This window comes from Eptatretus burgeri, chromosome 12, assembly GCF_056783735.1.
Source record: "Eptatretus burgeri isolate ZD-2024b chromosome 12, Ebu_testis_v1, whole genome shotgun sequence".
Lineage (NCBI taxonomy): Eukaryota > Metazoa > Chordata > Myxini > Myxiniformes > Myxinidae > Eptatretus > Eptatretus burgeri.
Window position 1 is genome coordinate 75,091,862 of NC_140972.1, and position 24,941 is coordinate 75,116,802.

The 24,941-nt window shown below is 44.4% G+C and overlaps 1 protein-coding gene across 9 annotated transcripts in view; it reads right to left on the reverse strand.

Annotated features, from left to right (window-relative positions):
* LOC147015929 (metal transporter CNNM2-like) overlaps window positions 1-24,941 on the reverse strand; it is a 144,596-nt gene that overhangs the window by 69,943 nt on the left and 49,712 nt on the right. For 7 of the 9 annotated variants that reach the window (XR_015049926.1, XM_085848554.1, XM_085848553.1 and 4 more), the window contains exons 3-5: window positions 14,407-14,544; window positions 13,871-14,040; window positions 8,800-8,902 (exon numbers count right to left, since the gene is read on the reverse strand). Coding sequence is in view for 8 of the 9 variants with exons in the window: in XM_085848554.1 (XP_085704680.1) it covers window positions 8,800-8,902; window positions 13,871-14,040; window positions 14,407-14,544 (411 nt within the window). In the remaining variant the exon portion in view is untranslated. Of the gene's footprint in view, window positions 1-8,025; window positions 8,630-8,799; window positions 8,903-13,870; window positions 14,041-14,406; window positions 14,545-24,941 lie in introns of those variants that run through there. The other 2 variants (XM_085848558.1, XM_085848559.1) reach the window with 2 other exon arrangements.

Below are 24,941 nucleotides of genomic sequence, written 5' to 3' on the forward strand. Positions count from 1 at the left end.
ACTGTCAGATTGCATTAGTGTATGTCGGGTGGTGCTGAGGTGTCGTCCACCAGATGGCAGTCTCCTTGGGTTAACCTGAGTCGGTCACTTCGGGTTGGTGCCTGGAATGTCCTCTCCCTAAGAGAGGATGATAACCTGTCTCTTTTATCATCTGACATCAAGCATTTGAACATCATACTCCAAGATTGTGACATCCATGCATATATTTTCATTGCAGCACTCTGAGGTTCGGAGACCGGATAGTGGCGCGATCATGGCAGGTGATAACATCTACTATTGGTCTGGTCGCTCTGATGGTTTACATGCCCAAGGAGTTGCTGTAGCTGTAGCCAATAAGCTGACTCCAATGATAATTGAGGTAACTCTGGTCAACGAGTGTATTATGAGACTGAGAATTCGTCACTCCTTGAGTGTCGTTTCCCTGGTCTCTGCATATACTCCGACTGAGGCGAGTGATCTCAACGTAAAGGAAGCATTCCATGCCACACTCAAGTCTGTGCTTAATCAGTGCCCCAGGCAAGATACTCTTCTAGTCTTGGGGGATTTAATTGGATCGACTGGAATTGATAGGGATGGTTATGAGACATGTGTTGGTTCCCATGGGTCAGGAACTGTGAACCAGAGTAGCACTAAGTTCCTTGACTTTGCAAGAAATCAAGGATTAGGGTGGCTGGATCGTGGTTTCAGAGCCCACAGGCTCATTACTGGACTTGGTATTCCAACGCCGGCGGTATGGCAAAGGAGATCGACCATGTGCTCGTTGATGGTCAATGGAGGATGATCCAGAACTGCAGGGTCGACCGGGGCGCTCATTTCCTCAAAACCGACCACAGGCTTGAGGTAGCAACTCTGAAATTACAGCTTAAATCTGAGAGAATGGTACCATCCCAGTTTAGGCCGGATGTTGGCAAGCTCAAGGATGAGAGGGCAACTGAGGAGTTTGCGAACAGGCTGAGTGGGAATTTGGAGGGTCTGGCTGCTTTGGGGAATCCTAAAGAGTTGTGGAGTACCTTCAAGATCACCATCCTTGACATTGCCGATGGATGTTTTGGAACTCACTGAAGGGCTAAAAAATAATTTTCTCTCTCAGGGGACACTGGATACCATTCAGCAGATCGCAGGGCCAGGCTTAATGGCACAGTTGAGCTCTTCAGGGAGCTGAGGCGTAAAACTGTACGTGTGCTGACGGTGGAAAAGGAGGCCTATGTGCGAGGAATCTGTGAGGGGTTGGAGCATCACCTGCGGTCAAGTGAATCTCGTCCTGCTTCTAGGGAAATTTGCACATTGCATTCCTCCAAGCCTATCCCTCGGTGTACTGTAGTTAGAGCAGAGGGTGGTGGGCTCTTGACAGAAGAGTCTGAAGTGAAGGCCCGCAGGGCTGGTTACTTTGAGCAGCTGTACCAGACTGACCCACCAGCTGTTGAATTGGATGTCAGAGGTGTTACTATCCCTATTACTGACCCTCCAATCAACTCTGATCCACCTTCGTTTGTGGAAAAACAGACTGCAGTGAACCGCTTGAAAATGGGTGAAGCTCCTGGGATCTGTGGCATCCATGCTGAACTTCTCAAGGCTGGTGGAAATGCTGTACTCATGTCGTTGTATGCAGTTCTGTGCTCTGCCTGGAACACAGGCCTCATCCCAACTGACTGGAAGAGGGGCCTTGTTGTCCCTCTCTGAGAGGGAAAGGTGATCGCCAGGACTACAACAACTACCGAGGGGTGACGCATTGCTAAGTGCCGGGGCAAGGTCTTTGCTCGGAAAATTCTTTATCGGGTTTGCCATTATCTGCTTGGGCACCAGAGCAGTCAGGGTTTAAACCAAATGGGTCAATGATTAAACGTATCCTTGCCCTTCGGGTCTTCACTGAATGCAGATGAGAGTTTCGGCAGGTGCCGCTTGCAGCCTATGTTGATCTCTGCAAAGCATTTGATTCGGTGAATCGGGATGCCCTCTCGAGGATTCTTGGTCTTCGTGGGGTGCCACGAAAAACTGGTCAATCTGTTGTCTTAACGATACTCTGGTACTGAAAGTTCTGTGAGATGTGGTGATACCATCTCTGACTTATTTCCAGTTGTTACTGGAGTTTTTCAGGGGTGTGTACTGGCCCCCCACACTTTTCAGTGCTTCCATGGACTGGATTCTGGGGAGAATGTTGGAGAGATCAAACTGCGGCACTTCATTTGGGAATGTGAAGATCTCTGACCTTCATTTCGCAGATGATGCAGTCATCTTTGCGGAGACTCTGGATATCCTTTTGGCGGCCCTCAATGTGCTGAATGAGGAGTCGGAGCCGCTGGGATTATGGGTTTCCTGGATCACAACTAAGATCCAGGCTTTCATTGACATATTGGATGACAGAGGTGGGTGGCTTTGTTGGTTCAGTTCGGTGTAAGGGACGCACGCGGTCGAGAGAGAATGTAGATAGGAGATGGCCTGTAAGAACAGGGCTTTACGGCTGGCTTTCCTTCGACGATTCAAGAAGATTGCACGATTCTTATATTCGTGCTGATATGAGGCGAATTGGCTCACATACTGAACAAGACACCGGCCATTGGCTCTTGGTTGGATTGTGAGAGACGGACGCCGGGGCCTTGTGTATGTCACCGAAGGGGACAGCGATATTCTGAAAAGCAGCGGGTCGGTGAGGAGGATTGACACGCGAGGAAGCTGCATGGGGTCTCTGAGCCTTGGTATTGAATACCACACACAAATTGCCTGACGTACGTTTTTCCCGCTGCGAGAGAGCGGCTTGGCACCATTTTTTGGGTGAGTCTACACATGCAGGACGAAACGCCTCGATTCCAAGTTCCACAAAGACCACATCTGGACCAAGCGAAGTGCCAGCATAAAGGAAGGATTTTATTTTATTTTATTTCCTCTTGTCTGTATTGAAGTCTGTGTGTAGAGGTGCCTTGACTTTAGGTTTAACTTATCTCACGTTCATTTTTCACATTTTGCATTATCCCCTTGTAAATATTTCTCGTCATTAAATTCCCACGCTTATTTGAAGTTGAAGTGTCTGTGTATTTGTCGTGGGGTTCGAGTATGAACCCCCCTGTGCATCCATCTTTCCCTCCGACACTCCACCAGTGCCACGCCCCACCCCTTCAGTGCGCATTATAACCTCCGAGGATCAACGTGTCCGCCTCCTAAGGAAAACCGCTCGGCTATCCGGGCTGGCAGTGTTAACCGCCCGTCACCACAAATTGGGTCGGGGGTTTAACCCTAACCACCAGCACCGTAACAGTATTTTACGGTTAACTCATTGAATCCCATAATGGCAAGCAACAGAAGCCAAATTCTCACCTCTCTATAATCGATCCAATAAATCCACTTTATCAGTAAAAGACATCACTTTTTTCTGACTCTTTTCACGAGGCTCTCTACCACTTGATTTTATTTCAGATGTCTGTTACAAGGGCACACAAAAAAAAACATAATGAATCAGAGTCATGAGAGCGGCATAGTATAACTTTGCGGGATGCTGGGCACGGGCAGACTATTGTTGTTGTTGTTGTTGTTGTTGAGGGAGAGAGAAAATGGCAGACATATTCTTCCACGGCACACCAGCTTTATACTTGCGTGTTGGCACACGAGAGAAAATAGTTCCCACCCCAACCCAAGATTATTTGAGTGCATTGACCGCAATCCATAAACCTTGCCTCAATAAATTTATCAAAACAGAGCGAATTCGCGAATGGCAATGCCCTCCTGTAATATAATGCTGTGAAAACACAACTTAAAATCCCGTGCTCAACAGTCTCAATATCAGTGCTCTTCGCCCCTGCCTTTTCAAGAAAGCTCAGCAGTCATACACATTTGTTCACTACTTGCCGAATAAGTCAGTGACTGAAAATGTAAGGAGAGTCTCCTACGTCTGGACTCACTTGCCTCTGCCCCAAACAGCACGAATGCAAACGCTCGATTATTTAGTTTGACCTGTTCTTGAATAACTTTTGTTTTTACATGTGTTGCAATTCTAGCAACAGTTTTGCTTGAACATTTAATGTTCACAACCCCCACCCCCATCTGCCTCCCCACTCCAACAAGTCTGAACTCAGCAATGTTATTAATATTGTTCAATTTCTCTGTATATTCTCTCACCAAAAAGCTCTGGTGGGAAGTTGGTCCAAGACTGTGTTCTCATTTGCTTTTGCATTTTAGAGCTAATTGGAGATTTTAAAATCTACCATCAAAATGCTAAAGGTGCTGCATTAAGGGTACATAGAAAAATAAGGTATTTACATCGGTGCTGTTTTGGGCATAGATGAGTGAACAGAGCAGGAAAAATGCTTACATTTTACGACTGATGAAAGCCAGCGGATGTGAAGTGAGCATAAATTGAGACTTTTCAGCCCTCTTGGACACAGGGTTGAGCGGACGCGTCATGAATCTGTGGGGTGAGGGCTTTAAGTTGCATCATTGCAGCATTATAAAAGTGCAGAATAACGTTGGAGAAAGTCAAAAGTTTACAATGGTGCCAGGAAAAGTCAAAACGCAAAAAAAGAAAAACAAAACAAAACATGGAAGCCAAAATCCATTTAAAAAGAGGAACCCATGCCTCAAGATGATGCAATAAGCATAAAACAAGAGCTAACATGAACACAAATCATGGTTAACAAGCATTGCAGAATCTCCTAAATGCATCCTTGTGATACATGTTTCAGATGTTCTTATATATCCCACAAATCCCTCAATAAAAACTACTGGCAAAGAGGATAAAAGCATAAAAGCCCCAGCCCTATACAAAAGTCGTTTATATTTGAAAACTAATGACATTAATGAGACAAGGTTCCAATTGGGAAATGAGTTTCTGACCAAGTTTTGTCATCAAGTCTTCAACAAACCTTTATCATTAGAATATGGAGAACACAAATTAATAAAATGTAAAAAAATTTTTAAACTCGTTTTAGTTCAGTTTAGTTGAAGTATAAAGTGGATATGGATAGGCTTTGCATTTTTAGGTGCTTTCTAGTTATAATATGTTGTCTGGAATAGCAAACAATATTGCAGACTTTGTTGTCGTGTGCTCGATTTATTTTCCAGCTATTTTCCAAAATATATTGCATCAGATGTCATTGCACCTTTTTAATCTTGATGTTGCATGGATGGCAATTTAAAAGGACAGTATGTTGACACTTTATGGTGGAATCTATTCAAAGGTATAAAATGTAGTGGAGTAGTAGTGCAAGTATTGCTTTCTCTTCTGCCAATCGTTCTCGACAAAGACAGTCTGAGTTCTTGAAGATGTTGGGTGAAGCACGGAAGCCTGTGAAATGGCTGTCTTGTGGTTAATTGGCCACATCTGTTACCATCACAAAAAGCAGAGGGCGGAGGAGCTCCATCACAAAGGGTGGAGGAGCTCCTTGTGAGCCAACGGCCATCCATATCTAGTGCCCAACAGTGTCTGCGGACGTCCTCCTGCAGTTGGGTTACTTCTTATTAGGAGGTTGGTGACAGGATTTGCACTCCAGCCACAGTAAAACCCTTCATTCCACAAAACACAAAAACGCAAAGAAATCTGAAAACCAACTCCGTGGCAGTACCTCCTGTGCAGCTTTCCTTCGCAGGGCAGCTCACCGGATGACGGGGTTGGGGCAAAGCCTCCGGGACCACCAATCTTTTATGACAGGAGGGAAACCACGGGGTAACATTCCCGGGTCAGATTGCGGGAGAGTGTGTCGGAGTGGTGCTGAGGTGTCGTCCACCAGACGGCGGTCTCCTTGGGTTAACCTGAGGCGGTCCCTTCGGGTGGGTGCCTGGAATGCCCTATCCCGAAGAGAGGATGATCACCTGTCTCTGCTATCATCTGAGCTCAAGAGTTTGGACATCAGTATTGCAGCACTCTCTGAGGTTCAGAGACCGGATTGCGGCAAGATCATGGTGGGTGGTTACACCTACTATTGGTCTGGTCGCTCTGATGGTTACCATTCCCAAGGAGTTGCTGTAGCTGTGTCCAATAAGCTGACCCCAATGATAATTGAGGTAACACCGGTCAACGAGCGTATTATGAGACAAAGGATTCGTCACTCCTTAGGTGTCATTTCCCTGGTCTCTGTTTATGCTCGAACTGAGGCGAGTGATCTCACCGTGAAAGATGCATTCTATGCCACGCTCGAGTCTGTGGTTGATCAGTGCCCCAGACGAGATACACTTCTAGTCTTGGGGGATTTCAATGCATCGACTGGAACTGAAAGGGATGGTTATGAGATGTGTGTTGGTCCCCATGGGTCAGGAACTATGAACCAGAATAGTACTAAGTTCCTTGACTTTGCAAGAAGTCATGGACTTAGAGTGCCGGGTTCATGGTTTCAGCACCCACAAGCACATCGCTGGACTTGGTATTCCAACGCTGGCGGTGTGGCAAAGGAGATTGACCATGTCCTCGTTGATGGTCGCTGGAAGATGATCCAGAACTGCAGGGTCTACCCGAGTGCTCAGTTCCTCAATGCTGACCACCGGCTTGTTGTAGCAACTCTGAAATTGCCCCTTAAATCCAGGAGAACGGTACCATCCCAGCCGAGGATGGATGTTGGCAAGCTCAAGGATGAGAGGGGAGCTGAGGAGTTTGCAAACAGGCTGAGTGGAGATTTGAGGAGTCTGGGTGCTTTGGGAGGTCCTGAAGAGTTGTGGAGTGCCTTCAAGACCACCGTCCTTCTTGTTGCCGGTGGATGTCTTGAAACTCACCGTCGGGCAAAGAAGAATTTTGTCTTTCAAGGGACACTGGATACCATTAACAAGAGTCACAGGGCCAGGCTGAATGGCAGAGCTGAGCTGTTCAGGGAGTTGAGGCGTAAAACTGTATGTGCGATAAGGGTGGACAAGGAGGCCTATGTGCGAGGAATCTGTGAGGGGGTAGAGCATCACCTGTGGTCAAGGGATTCTCGTCCTGTTTACAGGGGAATTTGTGCATTGCGTTCATCCAAGCCCATCCCTCGGTGTACTGCAGTTAGAGCAGAGGGTGGTAGGCTCTTGACAGAGGAGTCTGAAGTGAAGGCCCGCTGGGCCGGTTACTTTGAGCGGTTGTACCAGGCTGATCCACCAGCTATCAAGTTGGACGTCAGGGGTGTTACAATCCCTGTTGCTGACCCTCCAATCAACTGTGGACCACCTTCGCTTGTGGAAACACAGGCTGCGGTGAAAATGGGTAAAGCTCCAGGGATCTGTGGCATCCATGCTAAACTTCTCAAGGCTGGTGGAAATGCTGCACTCTTGTCGTTGCATGCAGTTTTGTGCTTTGCTTGGAACACTGGCATCATCCCAACTGACGAGAAGAGGGGCCTTGTTGTGATCGCCAAGACGACAACAACTACCGAGGGGTGATGCTGCTCTCAGTGCCGGGCAAGGTCTTTGCTCGGATAATTCTTGATAGGGTTCGCCACCATCTGCTTGAGCAGCAGCATCCAGAGGAGTCAGGCTTCACACAAAAGAGGTCAAAGATTGACCGTATCCTTGCTCTTCGGGTCCTCACCAAACGCAGACGAGAGTTTTGGCAGGGGGTGCTTGCAGCCTATGTTGATCTCTGTAAAGCATTCAATTCGGTGAATCGGGATGCCCTCTGGAGGATTCTTGATCTTCGTGGGGTGCCACCAAAACTGATCGATCTGATGTCTGAACTGTACTCTGGTACTGAGAGTGCTGTGAGATGTGATGGTACCATCTCTGACTTATTTCCAGTTGTTACTGGAGTTCGTCAGGGGTGTGTACTGGCCCCCACACTTTTCAGCACTTGCTCTCGGGATTTTCGGGAGGATGTCGGAGAGATCAAGCTGCGGTGCATCGTTTGGGAATGTCAAGATCTCTGCCCTTGATTTCGCAGATGATGCAGTGATCTTTGTGGAGACTTTAGATATCCTTTTGGGGGCCCTCGAGGTGCTGAATGAGGAGTCAGAGCCGCTGGGATTACGGGTTTCCTGGGTCAAAACTAAGATTCAGGCTTTCAATGACATCTCGGATGCCGCTGTCCTGTCTGTGCCTGTTTGTGGTGAGGATGTTGAGGTCGTGGAGAGATTCACTTACCTTGGCAGTGATATTCATGTCTCTGCTGGCTGTGAGTCAGAGGTCAATCGACGTCTGGGTCGGGCCTGGGGAGTCATGGATTCACTGGATAATGGGGTGTGGCACTGCCGGTACCTGTGCGGGAGGGCGAAAGTCTGTCTTCAGGTCCTTGGTGCTTCCAGTCTTGCTGTATGGATGCGAGACTTGGACTCTGACAGGGATTTGAGACAGAGACTTAATTCCTTTGGTACCAGGTCTCTTCGGAGAATCCTTGGCTATCGCTGGTCGGACTTTGTGTCCAACGAGCGGTTGCTGAGAGACTCAAATGAGATTTGTTACCTGCATAGTCCGTGAGCATCAGCTGTGCTGTATGGACATGTGGCTCGTTTTCCTGACGCTGATCCTGCTACCGGATTCTCTCAGCGAGGGAGTCTCGTGAGTGGAGGAGGCCAATGGGCCGACCACGTGCCTCGTGATTGCAGCAGGTTGACCGGCATGTCAAGGAGATGGGGATGGGCCAGGCATCTGCCTGGGGGATGGCCAGACGGAGGCCCCTGGAGTACCGGTGGAAAGTGGACACAGCGACGTGCTGCTCTGGCGCATGCTCCCATACCTGACCTGACCTGACCTGACAAAAAGCCCACAGTTATTTATTACACCTTTGCATAAGACATAAACCCTTCCCCCCCCTAAAATTCCCAAAACATACAACTTGGGATCATACAAGGCAAGATATTTGAACAGCAACAAACCTCTGATGACACAAGATATATGGAGACATCAAGAATGTGCACAAACCTGATGGTGAGGGAGCCATTATTAGCACAGGCACACCATAGAAAGAGAACGGTCCACCCTCAAACTTCATTTCCTCCTTGCCAACTTCCACCTCCACCTTGCCCTGAAATAGAGGGCAGGGTGAGTGATATTTCTCCAGGGACAAGACAAGACAAATCAAAGCAATAAGAAACACTTGTCAATATGCCCAGAAAAAAAACTTTAATTCTTAGGACAATGTGGAATACATACAGAGCCCTATATGCCTGTGAAGGGCATTTCAAAGGTGTCCTATTTAATCCTAAAAGGAAATTAAAAATATGCTTTCAATTTCCACTTACGAGCCTCAATTGTTTTCTGCAGTGTGAAATGTTCTATTTATTATGATTATTAATACACGTCTCATCCATGAGGGAAATATGATGTCACTACATCCCTTCCTCAAGCAGTGATCAGTGGTTAAACCACTTGCACTATTCCACATGTGCAGGCAAAAAATGCTTGCTCCCCAACCTCACGGGGAGAGTGGGGTGGTATTTTGTGCTGATGACCTGACACTGGGTTCCCCGATTACATACACAAAATTTGATAGAGATTGGCCAAGCCACTTTTGATTCTATAAAGGTGCAGATGTAAATACATACATCCATACACTGAAATAAGCAAAAGAGGATCTTTTAACACGTAAGTATTGTTGATGTTGATACGACTGTTGCTGTGGCTGTGGTTGTTAACCCGTGCTCGTGAAGCAAAAGGCAGGGTTAAGCAGTCACATACATGAGTACGTAGAATGTGCATGTCTGCATTATGTTATTCCCTAGTGCTGATGACCAAGTGCTGATAGCCGACAGTATGGAAGAGGTAATGGGTAAATATGCCGTATGGAAGGAGGGTATGGAGGCCAGAGGACTGAAAGTGAATCCAGAGAAAACGAAAGTACTGATTCGTGGTGTGGGAGAAGGAAGTGTGGAAAAAGAGGGAGGTGGCCCTGTGCTGTCTGTAGAAAAGGTGTTGGGAGCAATTCAATATTGTGTAAATCCTGCAACTGTGTAATATTGTGTGTATGTGCACAAGAGGTGTAGTGGCATCAGGGGTAGACTGCAGGTGGCACCTGACTTCAAATGTGCTGTTTGCGCAGGAAAACAAGTGACTCCTGTGAGAGCGGAAAGGTTAGTTTATGGGGATATATCTCTGGAATGTGTAGATAAATTCTGTGACTTTGGTGATACGATTGGTGCAGGTGGTGGTGTGGAGGCAGCAGTGAATGCAAGAATTAGAAGTGGCTGAAGGAAGTTGAGGGAGTTGTTACCTCTATCTATATCGAAAGGGAACTCTCTCTGATTAAAGGGAAAACTTTATACAGCTTGCATTAGAAGCATGATGTTGTATGGCAGTGAAACATGGGTGATCAAAAAGGAGGATGAACGGAGGTATGGGTGATGGGTGATCAAATTAACGAGCTCCCGATTTATACTTTAGCGATCTATTCTGGAGTCTTTATCAGCCTTGGTAGTTATGAAAACACTTGAGAACAAGAATAAAAGCTACTTTGTAAAGGTTTATGAATGAACTCTCGAGCAGACTTTTCAAAGGTGGAAGGAGGTAATGCTTTCACCCCTGTCTCTTTGTTTGTGTGCAGGATATCTCAAAAAGATGTGGACGGATTCGGATGAAATTTTGTGGGCAGGTTGGGAGTGTGACAAAGAGGAACCGATTAGATTTTACTAAAGATCTGGATCCAGATACTAGCATTTTTTTAAGTGATTCTTCACCATTGAGAGATAGCACTAAAAACAATCTATAGGTCAGGTCAGGTATGGGAACATGCGCCAGAGCAGCGCGTCGCTGAGTCCACATTCCACCGGTACTCCAGGGGCCTGGTCAGCTCTGCTCAGCTCTGGCCTGACCTGACTGAATCTATAGCCTGATATTTCAAGAATTTATTGGGCCCGATGTGTTCTGTTGGATCAGACAATACATGGCGGAAGTATGCGCTCTACCAAGTACCCTTCTAGTTTGCACATGTTTCCCTCAAAAGTGTAGATAGATGCAATTACAAATTTTCCACCAGAAAGTTGGCTTGCACCAAGTCCTCAAGATTGCACGGGGTAAGTATTCTATGAATACTCTATTTGTTTGTGTGTTCCTCAGTGTACTTTTAATTTTTTTTTCAAATTTGCAGATGAAAAATATTTCAGGAAAGTCTAGATACTTTCATCGATTGGGCAAAATATTGGAAGATACAGTTTAACATTAGGAAATGTAAGGTGCTGGGAATGGGTAAGAATAATGAATACAATGACTACATAATGCAAGAGGCAATCTTGGAGAATGTGACACAGAAGTATTTAGGGTTGTTTGTCTATATGGGATGTGAGCAGTCACCACTTTGTCAAGCAGCAATAGTAAAAGCGAATGGGATTTTAGGTTGTCTTCACAGGGAGGTCATTTATAGATTAAAAAAAGATGTTAACCTTGTGCAGGAATTTAGTATGGCCTTACCTAGAATATTGTGTACAGTTTTGGTTACTGCTGTAGTAGGGGTCCATTGAGCCAATGGATTGATTCCAGGATAAGACAGACTAGGGCTAGGCGGAGCAGCTGAGGAAGAATGGACTTTGTTACCTCTGCCACCAAAGGTGGATGTAGGTGATGTATTCACCCCTGTTTGTCTGTCTGCCTGTGAGCAGGATATCTCAGAAAGTTATGGACGGATTTGGACAGAACTTGGTGGAGAGGTTGGGGTGTGTGACAAGGACAAATAGATTCAATTTTGGTGAAGAACTGGATCTGCATACTTGCATTTTTATTTCAGGAGATTCTTCACAATTGAGAGATGAAGCGAAACACCATATATAGCACGATATTTCAAAACAAAGATAATGAAGGTATTGATAAAATAAATGCAGGGAATTATATTTTACCAGGATGGACAGTAAAGAGAAGCAGGGGGCATAAATCAAACATTTCTACCCAAAAAGAAATCGTACTTTCTCAGTATGTAAAATTTTGGTGGTTGAAGAACAATTCCGCACCCAAAAGGGAACAAACAAGTCTGAAGACGACGATGGTTCACGAGCGGTATTTGACGATGTAGATTGTTTCAGAAGTCAAGGATGAGACAATGTGATAATTTTTGACCAAGTTATAAAAATGATCAACATGATGTGGTACGAGTGACAGGTTATTAGCTGCAAAATGTTGAAAACCTGGTTTCGTTCAACAACTTTCAAAATTTGACCTTTGCATAACCTTTAAAGGTCACAAAACAATGTTTTGGACATTAAAAAAAGGAAACAGAATACGTGCTGGATAGCTTATTGGAGTTAGTTTGACGAAGAAGGTCGAAAACCCGGTTCGATTCCCACAACTTTGAAAATTTGACCTTTGTGGCCTTTAAAGGTCAAAGGTCAAGGATTATGACCTTTGGTGCAAAACTTCCTCTGCAACATTCCAGGAACAATATAACGTCATATATGGCTATATGGCATTTCGCACCACTCCTCGGATTATCCATACTTTGATGAAATCAGCGTAAAAACAAACTTGAAGGGGGCGCCACGGGCAAGGTGTTCGAGATAGAGCAAAATTGTTTCAAGACTTTAGGTGGGGAATGACCTCAAGATTATGCATAAAAATATTGTCATCCGAGCTCTCAAGGTTTGACATCCGAGCTCTCAAGGCATCCTAGCTCTCGCAATTTTCTAAGTTTTTGACCTTGTGACCTTGACCTTGGGACGAAAATGAAAAATCAGACGACGACAAGTTTTAGATAATTCATTTTGCTATTCAAATACCAAAGAACCCATTCCATTCAGTCAATTCCCCAGGACAAGATAGATTTTTAATCCGACTACCCCTAAAAATGGCTATTTTTTGGGTGTAGCATGCTCCTCATTCATCCGCCCACAATGGGCGTAGCATGCCCTTATCCAGGAAAACACAACTAGACATTGATATCGAACACATAACCAAGTTTCATCAAGATGGGATCAAAGTGCACGGAGTTATGCTCTGGACAGACAGACACACAGACAGACAAGCCGGTAGGTGACGATGGGTCGCCGAGCATGGAAACTATAAGATATAGAGCAAAATGGATGTCATATAGCGGATGGGGAATCACCTTAAGATTATGCATATCAAATCTCATCCAGTTACATCTACTGATAACTACTCGGTATCCATTTGAATGAAAAGTACCGAAAATGCGGTTTGAAATCGGAAATCCCCAAAGTTCGAGGGGGTGCTGTGGATGAACAAAGATCTAAATCGAAAATCCGGCTCGATCGTTTGTGCACAATGTATTCCAGATGATTAGTGTGAATTTTCATGACCATCCGACCATAACCCTAGGAGGAGTAGCATTTGGCGCGAAGGCACCTCCAGCTCTCGCATATTATCGATTTTTGCACTAATTGACCTTTGACCCCTGACCTAAGCGAAATCGGTCAATATGTCCTGAGGCAAAGTTGTAGTACTCATTGAGTACCATGAACCTGCAAAGTTTCATTCGTATCGATGCACTCACCTGGTCGCTCGGGGGCCTTCAATTTTCGCGTATACCCTAATTGTAGGGGGCGCTGCGGGTAAAGTATTCCATATATCACAAAAACCGGAATATATTTGATAGAGCATCACCTGTAGATCATTTGTGCCAAATTTCATAACCCTACGTGGGATAATGGCTTTCGGAATTGATTTCGTGTGAACGGTACCGATTTTGAAGGTTTTTCGGTTGTTGCTCGGGAACCAAAGCGTCCCCAGCAACCATCACAATTTCCAAAGCACTAGGTCATAAGATGTACCGACCACCCAAGTTTGGTCAAAATACGCCCACGTTTACTACCAATTATGCTGATGACAAACGAACAAACATCCAATAAAACATCCAAACAAACAGACAGAATTACTGACTAAGGGTCACCTATTTCGGCGACCAAACAGACAGACACACAGACATAACGAATATAGTGGTCACTCTGGCTGGCGCTCGTGAACCAAAAACTATATCTGTTTAAAAAAAATATACAGCCGAGTACATTCTCCAAGGATCTTACAGGAGACCCCAATCACCTTGTGGTGTTCAAACCTGTAAAATGAGGATGAAGTAGTCTGCAGGCCGACCCTGAGTATACAGGTAATGTTCTGATGCCTTGCGGTTCTTGTCATCAAACTTCATATCATGGAAGACATCAGGGTGCTTCAACAACCGCAGGAGAATCTTCTCTGTCACTTGGGCAGGCTTGAAGGCTTCCAACTCTGATGGAAAGGATGAATAGCAGAGATGATGAAGAGCTATAGTTATTTCCATAATAAAAAAAAATAGTTTTTGAACCTCCAAATCAGACATTTAAAGAAATTCTTACTCGTCATTAAAATGGTCCACCACATTCTGTCTATAGGTTCTGCTTTGAAAATTCTTACACACTCACACTCACACCCCCCCCTTTTGCGCGCGCACGCACACACACACACACACACACACACACACACACACACACACACACACACACACACACACACACACACACACACACACACACACACACACAATTTCCTCTTCAAAACACCATGGCACCGCCAAAATGTGCTCGGCAATGCCAGTCGACTACACTGTACCCTCACCTGCCACCAGAAAGCGGTGGGTGGCTAAAAGCAGCTGAGGAGATATCTTTATCTTTGCCAGGCTTTCAGATGGTTTGAAGGCAGAGAAGTCCTGTTTCTGATCCCTGTGGGCAACCCGCTTCTTTGTCCTGTTGTCAGCTGAAATAATAAATAGAATGAGAACTGCAGAAATTCCCAGCATCCAAATCTAATGTTATCAATTGGATTACTCAAACAAATGGCTCAAATGTCATCCAATCAAATCAATTAATCAGATTCATACCAACAATGACAAAAAAAAAAATTAAATCATTGTTATTGCTTTCTGAAAAGAGTAGCAAAACTGGAAATTTTTTATTTGTAATAGTGACTCACAGAAGACATTTGATATATAAGTATATCATGCAAGGCTCAAATAAGAGTGTGGATGGAGTAGATGTGGATGTGTATGCACACACCATCTTAAGTATTGTAAAAAACAAAAATATTAAAGTGGTGAGAAACCACAAGAAGGGATAAATAAATAAAACAGGTGAAAGATCTTGTGTAGATTCAAGTAACATGACATACACTAACTAGTTAAATAAATTAAAGGAAAGTAAAATTAAAGTGAGAAAAATACACTATGTAATGAGGAACAGGAAGCGTACCATATCATTTTTAAAATACCAGTTCATAAAACTTTTCACATAATGTGTTACAAGACAATATATTAAATGAAAATATTGTAATGTGTGTCAGTTTGCAACATCCAGAAGATATCTTTGTAATACGAGCTGAAATGGCTGATCAAGTAGAATGGAAACGAGACGAAACTGGTTTAATTCGGAGTCTAATTGACACCACAGAAGCGAATGAATAACATCACCTTGATTACAAACAAATAATTCAAGGCACATAATAACAGAAACCAATCGTCACAAAATATCAATGATAAGCACTACTTATAATGCCAAGAGCAAACAGATGAGCTAAAAGCGCAAAGGGTAAGAAATAAAACATAAAAGTGTTGGACTGAATAAAAATTGAGAAAAATCAGTCCTGTTGGAAGGGTGCTCAGAGCAAGAGGACATGGTGCAAGATACCAGCAACAGCATGTACGAGGAGATTACCGTTTTCAAACAAAGCACCATGCAAAGCCACGTTTGAAAAGGCAAACCATAAGAGGCACCCTTGAAGCATTGGCAGCATGCAGGGCAATGCACTCAGCTAAGACAGAGGAGCCCTGAAGGTAATCTGGGCATGAGAACAGCTGCAGTGGCATTGCAGTCTCATAGAAAGTGAAGGAATCCTGAAGGCACCAAAGTGTGCAGATTGGCTCAGCAAAGGGTCCAGGTGAAAGAGCCTTGAAAATATCACCATCTTTAAAAACAGGGTAGTCAAACTGTAGCTCATGAAGAGAGACAGAAACGCTATCAAACAAGCATCACTTCGAACCAGTGTTGCTGTGCACACCAACTTTAAAAGCTGGATGAGATTCCTCTCTCCAACCTCTTCTTCAATGCTGCAACTCCCTAACTGCTCAACACCATTCAAATCTCCCTATAACTCTCCAACTAAGACTGCCCACTGTTGTATGTGTGTCACTAAGATTGTCTCACCCTATGCTCCACCAATGGTTTCTCTTCAAACCTACAACAATGAGGTTGATCTAAATTAAGGTGAGCTTGAACCAGTCAATTGTAGAGAATGTTCAAAAGTATATTCAAATATTCAGCGCACCTGTTGGTTAGCAGTTAGTGCAAGTTGAGGGGAAAGTATAGAAAAATGACACGGGTTACAAAATAAAATGGCCATCTAAGACCCGTGGCTGGTGGTGGCCTAACGGTTAAGGCGGTTGGCTAAGGATCTAAGGGTCATGAGTTAAAACACCAGTTGTGCCCAAATAACAGCAGACAGGTTGACTCAGTCTGTCATCCTTTCAAGGTGAGCAAAATGAGTACCAGGAACAACACCAAATTAACACTTATCCAGTCATGTCAGGTCAGGTATGGAAGCATGCGTCGGAGCAGCGTGTCACTGCATCCACTTTCAGCTGGTACTCCAGGGGCCTCCGTCTGGCCATCCCACAGGCAGATGCCTGGCCCATCCCCATCTCCTTGAGATGCTGATGAACCTGCTGCAACCACGAGGCACGTGGTCGGCCCATTGGCCTCCTCCACTCACGAGGCTCCCTCGCTGAGAGAATATGGAGAGCAGGATCAGCGACAGGAAAACAAGACACATGCCGCAGCTGACACTCACAGACGACACAAGAAACAAATGAAATTAAGGGTCTCTCTCAGCAATCGATCGTTGGACACAAAGTCCGACCAGTGAGAGCCAAGGATTCTCAGAAGAGACCTGGTAGCGAAGGAGTTAAGTCTCCATCTCAGATCCCTGATCAGAGTCAAAGCCTCACTGCAGAGCAAGCCTGGAAGCACCAAGGACCTGAAGACTCGGACTTTTGTCCTCCTGCACAGGTACTGATAGCGCCACACCCCATGATCCAGTGAATCCATAAATACCTCGGCCCCACCCAGACGTCTATTGACCTCTTGCTCACAGCCAGCGGAGACATGAATATCACTGCCAGCATAAGTGAATCTCTCCATGACCTCAACAACATCTAACCCTAACCTGCTGCAACCACGAGGCACGTGGTCGGCCCATTGGCCTCCTCCACTCACGAGACTCCCTCGCTGAGAGAATCTGGTGAGCAGGATCAGCGTCAGGAAAACGCGCCACATGTCCATACAGCCGCAACTGACGCTCACGGACAATGCAGGTAACAAATCTCATCCGAGTCTCTCTCAGCAACCACTCGTTGGACACAAAATCTGACCAGCTATAGCCAAGGATTCTCCGAAGAGACTTGGTACCAAAGGAATGAAGTCTCCGTCTCAGATCCTTGGTCAGAGTCCAAGTCTCGCATCTATAGAGCAAGACTGGAAGCACCAAGGACCTGAAGACTCGGACTTTCGTCCTCCCGCACAGGTACCGGCAGTGCCACACCCCATGATCCAGTGAATCCATGACTCCCCAGGCCCGACCCAGACGTCTATTGACCTCTGACTCACAGCCAGCAGAGACATGAATATCACTGCCAAGGTAAGTGAATCTCTCCACGACCTCAACATCCTCACCACAAACAGGCACAGACAGGACAGCGGCATCCGAGATGTCATTGAAAGCGTGGATCTCAGTTTTGACCCAGGAAACCCATAATCCCAGCGGCTCAGACTCCTCATTCAGCACCTCGAGGGCCCCCAAAAGGATATATAAAGTCTCCACAAAGATGACTGCATCATATGCGAAATCAAGGTCAGAGATCTTGACATTCCCAAACGATGCACCACAGCTTGATCTCTCCAACATCCTCCCGAGAATCCAGTCCATGCAAGTGCTGAAAAGTGTGGGGCCAGTACACACCCCTGACGAACTCCAGTAACAACTGGAAATAAGTCAGAGATGGTACCATCACATCTCACAGCACTCTCAGTACCAGAGTACAGTTCAGACATCAGATTGATCAGTTTTCGTGCAGCCCACGAGGACCAAGAATCCTCCAGAGGGCATCCCAATTCACTGAATCAAACGCTTTACAGAGATCAACATGGGCTGCAAGCAGCCCCTGCTGAAAATCTCATCTGTGTTCGGTGAGGACCTGGAGAGCAAGGATATGGCCAATTGTTGACCTCTTTGATATAAAGCCTGACTGCTCTGGTGTTCAAGCAGATGATGGGAACCATATCAAGAATTATCCGAGCAAAGACCTTGCTCGGCACTGAAAGCAGCATCATCCCTTGGTGGTTGTTGCCGTCCTGGCGATCATCCTTCCCTTTCCAGAGAGAGACAACAAGGCCCTCTTCCAGTCAGTTGGGATGGTGCCTGTGTTCCAAGCAGAATACAGAACTGCATGCAATGACATGAGTACAGCATTTCCACCAGCCATGAGAAGTTCAGCATGAATGCCACAGATCTCAGGTGCTTTATCCCATTTCAACCAGTTCACCACAGCCTATGTTTCAACAAAGGAAGGTAGATCACATTTGATTGGAGGAACAGTAATAGGGATGGTAACACCCCTGACATCCAACTCAACAGCTTGTGGGTCAGCCTGGTACAGCCACTCAAAGTAACTGGCCCAGCAGGCCTTTACCTCAGACTCCTCTGTCAAGAGCCCACCACCCGCTGCTCTAAATGCAGTACACCGAGGGATGGGCTTAGCGGAACGCAATGCATGAATTCCCCTGTAACCAGGACGAGAATCACTTGTCCACAGGTGATACTCTACCTCTTCACAGATTCCTCGCACATAGGCCTCCTTGTCCACCCTCAGCACACGTTCAGTTTTATGCTTCAACTCCCTAAACAGCTCAGCTCTGCCATTAAACCTGGCCCCCCTTGGACTCTGGTATCCAGTGTCACGAGGGACAAAATTCTTCTTCACCCTACGGTGCGTTCTAAGACATCCACCGGCAACATTAAGGATGGTGGGCTTGCAGGCCCTCCACAACATTTCAGGATTCCTCAATGGACCCAAACCCACCCAAATCCCCACTCAACTTGTTCGCAAACTCCTCAGCTACCCCTCATCCTTGAGCTTGCCAACATCCAGCCTGGGCTGGGATGGTACGATTCTCCCGGATTCAAGCTGCAACTTCAGAGTTGCGCCCCTGTGGTTGATATTGAGGAACTGAGCACTCCAGTAGTCCCTGCAGTTCTGGATCATCCTCCAGCGACCATCAACGAGCACCTGGTCAATCTCCTTTACCACACCATCAGTGTTGGAATACAAAGTCCAGCGATGAGCTTGTGGGTGCTGAAACTATGAACCAGCCATCCTCCTAAGTCCATGACTTCTTGCAAAGTCAAAGAACTAAGTGCTATTCTGGTTCACAGTTCCAGACCCATGGGGACCAACTCATGTCTAATAACCATCCCATTGCCAGTGCCAGTCAATGCATTGAAATCCCCCAAGACTAGAAGAGTATCTTGCCTGGGGCACTGATCAACCACAGACTCAAGCATGGTATAGAATGTGTCCTTCACGGTGAGATCACTCGCCTCAGTCGGAGCATATGCAGAGACCAGGGAAACGACACCCAAGGAGTGATAAATCCTTCGTCTCATAGTACGCTCATAGTACGCATAGTATGCTACATAGTACCCAATAATGGATCATATCCAGTATGACCCAACAATGTCAAATTTACATGCTTAATGAAATTATCACAACAAAAGTAATACATCATTATATTTTTATATACATGTTGGAGGCTTGTGGAAGAGCAAGAGCAGAATGGAAGGGAACAGCATGTTAAAGGGGAAACACCAATACCAGAGTAGAAGAGCGAGAGTGAGATCAAGGGAAGAGGAAGACACATGGGAGTGCACAAGCTGAATTAAACACAGCAAGACGAGGAAGGGGAAGGTGGGAATGAAGCAGAAAAGGAAGAAACCAAACGACAACAAATAAAAATATGAAGGAGAGGGAGAAAACATTCAAAAGAGCGAGAATTGCTTGGCAATACATGTCCCCTACCAATGTGATATTTTCTAAGTCCAAAAAGGGCATAACTCAGTGAAAAATGACATAACTCCAATAAGGGCATAACTCAGTCATTGCTGACCTGAAGCCTTCTGGGTGTACCTTTAAACATTTTCCCAGGGTTTGTAAGTGAGGAGGTGGAGTTGGTGTTCTTTTTATCTCTGCCACTGTAGGTGGATGGAGGTTGTTTTCACCCCTGTCTATCTGTGAGCAGGATATCTCAAAAAGTTATGGACAGATTCAGCCAAAATATGGTGGTTTCGATTGAGGATTTTAGAAATTTCACCTTATTTGTTGACCTTTCGCCTATGTTGACCTCAAAAATAAATGGTGGTTGAATTCAGTGACCTGAAATATAAATCCTCTGCAAATTTCAAGTCAATCGGATAAATACTTGAGAAATAAATAAACAACAACAACAAAAAAATGAATGAATGAATGAAATAATAAATATTAAGAGGTTGGCCAAGTTGCATTTTTACCCAAAATGTGTGCATTTTACAAGGTTGGAATAACACGTCTGTTGTTCATTGAAGAGTCTTACGGTGGCAGCAGAGATGCACAAAATTATGTCATATGACCCTGCAGTTTAATTGAGGCATGCTGTAAAGGAAGGACACTGCGCATCGAGTGGATGCTTTCTTCAAAATAAGTAAATAAATAAATGAACTCAACCATTCAACTGAGAATATGGACTAAAGAAGCATTGCCCAGGTATTTTTATTATTGTGGCACACTACATCGTGGCAAGTGATATGATTACAGCAATTGGCCCAGGCCCTAGAGATAGAAAGTCTGTTTTCAACAATCCACTGATTGTGCTGAAGTAAAACAAAAGTCATATTTCAACTTTGAAAGTAGAATTTGATGCAAATGAGTCCATGGATATGCCTTTGCCCACATTAGATGTCAATTCACTGTTATGTTTGAGCTCAATTAAGTCACATGAAAAATTAAAGGTTCCTTGAGAGAGAAAATACAGATAATATTAGGGCCCCTCTGCGGTAGCCTTGCGGGCACCGTGAGGCGACCTTGCGTCTGCTTTGAAAATTCTATGGCCGCCGCAGGAACGCCCTAAGCTCACCGTGCAACATCAAATCAAGGACCGTACGGCACCCGCACGTTTTGGGTCTACACAATTTCTAAATATGCCGTACGGCTCCCCAAAAAAAAACATATGTGACTGCGACATTGTGTGACTGTGGAAATACTGCGGCCGTCCTATAATTGCTAGTGGCCGTAGATTTTGTAGACCCTACGGCCGCCATGCCAAATGTGACAGGCTTAACCACTAAGCCAACACCAGGCTTGGCGTAAACTGCTGAGGTTAAAAAAAAGTTTAGGTTACCAAAAACTGAAAAATAATGTAAACTTCAGAGTTGTTAAAAAGGCCCTTTTCAGGGAACAAGTAATGGGTTAGCAACTGCAGCTGTTCTGCAGCAATGGAAGTAAATTAAGCCTTGAAAGTTGATGCAAACAAATCCTACAGGTGTCCAAACTTTTGATGATTGGTTACAAACTCTCTGTCTGTATAAAAACAGTGTTGGAACAGACTGTGTTGCTATTGTGAAGCATTATTTGCATTATTTAGACAATATTGGACAATATTTGGACAACCCTCTGAAGCATTATTTGGACAATATTGCACTGCAGGAAGTCGTATATTGCTATCATAATGGCGAGAAAAAGACAATTAACAAAGGAAGATTGACAGACCATTATAACCCTTACAAGTGTAGGTCTTTCCTTGAGAAAAATTGCAAAGGAAGCCACAGTGTCAGTGAGTACAGTTTCCAACACCATCAAAAGGCACTTGGAAACTGGAAGAAACTCTGACAGGAAGAGGTCTGGCAGACCCAAAGCCACAACACAATCAGAAGACAAGTTTCTGAGAGTCAACAGCTTGCGTGATCGGCGGCTCACAGGACAGCCGCTTCAAGCACAGCTTAACACTGGTCAAAGTAGAAAAGTCTCAGTTTCAAATGTGAAGATAAGACTTTGAGCTGCAGGTTTGACAGGTCGAGTGGCAGTAAGAAAGCCATTGCTAAGATGGCAAAATAATAAAAATAGGCTTGCCTGGGCCACGAAGCACCGCCAGTGGACTACTGAAAACTGGAAGAAGGTCTTATGGACCGATGAATCAAAATTTGAAATCTTCGGTTCATCACGTAGGGTTTTTGTACACCGTCGAGTAGGCGAAAGGATGATTCCTCAGTGTGTGTCACCAACTGTCAAGCATGGAGGAAGAAGCGTGATGATCTGGGGCTCTTTTGCTGGATCCAGAGTTGGCGACTTGCACAGAGTGACTGGCACCCTGAACCAAAAGGGCTACCACAGCATTTTGCAGCGCCATAATACCCTCTGGTCTACACCGAGTTGGACAGGGATTCATCCCACAGCAAGATAATGACCTAAAACATACCTCCAGGCTATGTCAGAACTATCTTAGAAGAAATAAGCAAGACGGTAGGCTTCAAATCATGGAATGACCAGCACAGTCTCCAGACTTAAACCCCATCGAGCTGGTTTGGGATGAACTGGACAGAAAGGTGAAAGCAAAGCAACCTACAAGTGCAACACATTTGTGGGAACTTCTGCAACAGTGTTGGGAAGAACTTTCTGAACAATATTTGATTTCCATTGCAGAAAGAATGCCACGAGGATGTTCAGCTGTTTTATCTGCAAAAGGTGGCTACTTTGATGAGTCAAAATTTTAGATTAAATTTTGTTCAACAAAACAATTCCATGATTTCTTTTTTATCTGCCATTGTTACTTACGAAATCTAAAGATTTCGTAAGTACATTGATGACTTCCGTCCTCTGTTTGTGTGTGTTTGTGTGTTTGTTTGTAGGCACGATAACTCGAGAACGGAAGAAGCTTCCAATGTCAAATTACACCAAGTGATTCAGGAGGGTGATGGCTCACGCTGATTAGATTTTGGTCAAAATCGGTGAAAGGTCAAGGTCACAGTGAGGTCAAACATTCGATTTTTGATGGTTTGGTACAGAATCATCGTAAAAACTTCTGGTTTGCGTCGCTACCTTCTCTTGAGACAGCTTTTATTCGACAAGGTCAGAGGTCAAGTTGACGATTTCGTAAGTACCAGTCTATGACTGCTTGTTTATTTGTTCTTTGCTTTCATTTCAGAGTACATTGAAACATTAAACTGCTTAAATTTCAGTAAAAACTGGAAAAATGAGGGGTTCTAAAACTTTTGACTGGTAGTGTATGACAGTCCATAAGTGTGTCAAGTATGGTTGAAATCTCTTGAGTGTTTCACAAGTTATTTCAGTAACACAGATTTTCAATTGAAGGGCACATGACTGTCAGCCTTTCACCTTTTCACCCCAAAATTGAATTGGTTCATCTTTGGATTACAGTTCATAGTTATGCCAAGTTTGGTCAAAATTCCTAAAGCCTTCAGTGGTTCAAAAGTTATCGCAGAAATGAAAATCTGCTACTTTCAGCTCAAGGTCACATGACCTTGGACCTTTGGAAACCAAAATCTAATCATTTAATATTTGCATGATAAACACCTTTATATCAAGTTTGTGAAAGAAAAAAAAATCCCTTCAGTGGTTCACAAGTTATCACAGTAACAAAAATTGATCACGGACAGACAACTCGAAAACACAATGCCTTGGTGGGGGAGGCATAAAAACTGAGAATTCTTCGATCTCAAACATCATTGTTGAATTTTTCATTTAATATCCTTTTATTTATGTTTTTAAGTATCACAAAGATCTAAATTAAACTCAACGATCGTGATAGGTTCCACCTTGTTGGTCCACAAACTACTGTGAAACATCACAGTTGTGAACTAGAATGGCACTTGTTATCTGAGCGCATACTTCTGCTAGGATGAACAGTTTGTATTTTGTAACCCACTGATATAGGCCAGATCTGCATCCGGACCTTAACCAAAGTCTCATCGGCTTGTTCTTGTCACCTGCACAACTCAACCACCAAGTTTTGTCACAACCCGTCAACAACGTTTTGAAATATCATGCAATATATATAGTTTTTGGGCCCATCACTGAATGATGAATAATCACTTAAAAAATATAAAATTATCGTATCTGGATCCGGATTCGGATCTTCACGAAAACTGAATCCATTAGTTCTTGTCGCACACCCAACCTGTCCACAAAGATTAATCAGAATCCATCCATAACTTTTTGAGTTATCCTGTTCACAGACAAACGGATGAAAACATAACACCTCTGTCCACCGTCGATGGCAGAGGTAAATATGCAATGAGCTTTTAAAGAATGCAGAACTATTCAAATAAAGCAGAACACTATTAAAATGCTAATTTATAAAAAGAAACAAAAGAAAAGACACGTGGAAGAGCTTGCAATCAAAATAAGACAAACTACACATAAATGAAATCTAGACAGGGTATGATGAGAGGAGTTAAGCAAAAACGAGAATTGCTTTACAATATGTACTCCCCAACTGATGTGATATTTTCTAAGTCCAAAAAGGGCAACACTGAAAAACTGACGAAACGCCCTGAAACTAGAACTTGTTCTGTAGCTTATCATAATAAAGCCATGAACCAAGTTTCAGATCAGTTGAATATGTTATATTTATGGGAAAAAATCTGATAAAGCACAGGTGGGATGGATGGACGGACAGAAGGATGGACAAACAGACAAAGGGACACATGGAGAGTGAACCTATAGTCCCACCTAGTGAAACCGCTAGGGGACTAATAAGCATGCACAATAAAGCTTTACAGGAATCTACTGCGGCATTGACAATGGAAAGCAATATAAAAACGAAGCAAAATGTAAGCAAGTAACTAATCTGTTTATAAACGTACAAAAAGGACAAGAAAGGACAGAAGACAAGAAAGGACAGAAACATAAAATGCAGTCGTGCAACCCCATTATATATGATGTATAAGCTACAGAACTGGCAGGATGGTCTAGAGGTAGGCATACTCACCTCTGAACTGTTTAGCCTGGGTTCCAATCATGGCCCAGCTGGAAACTGTTTCACAGGCAGGGCGTTTCA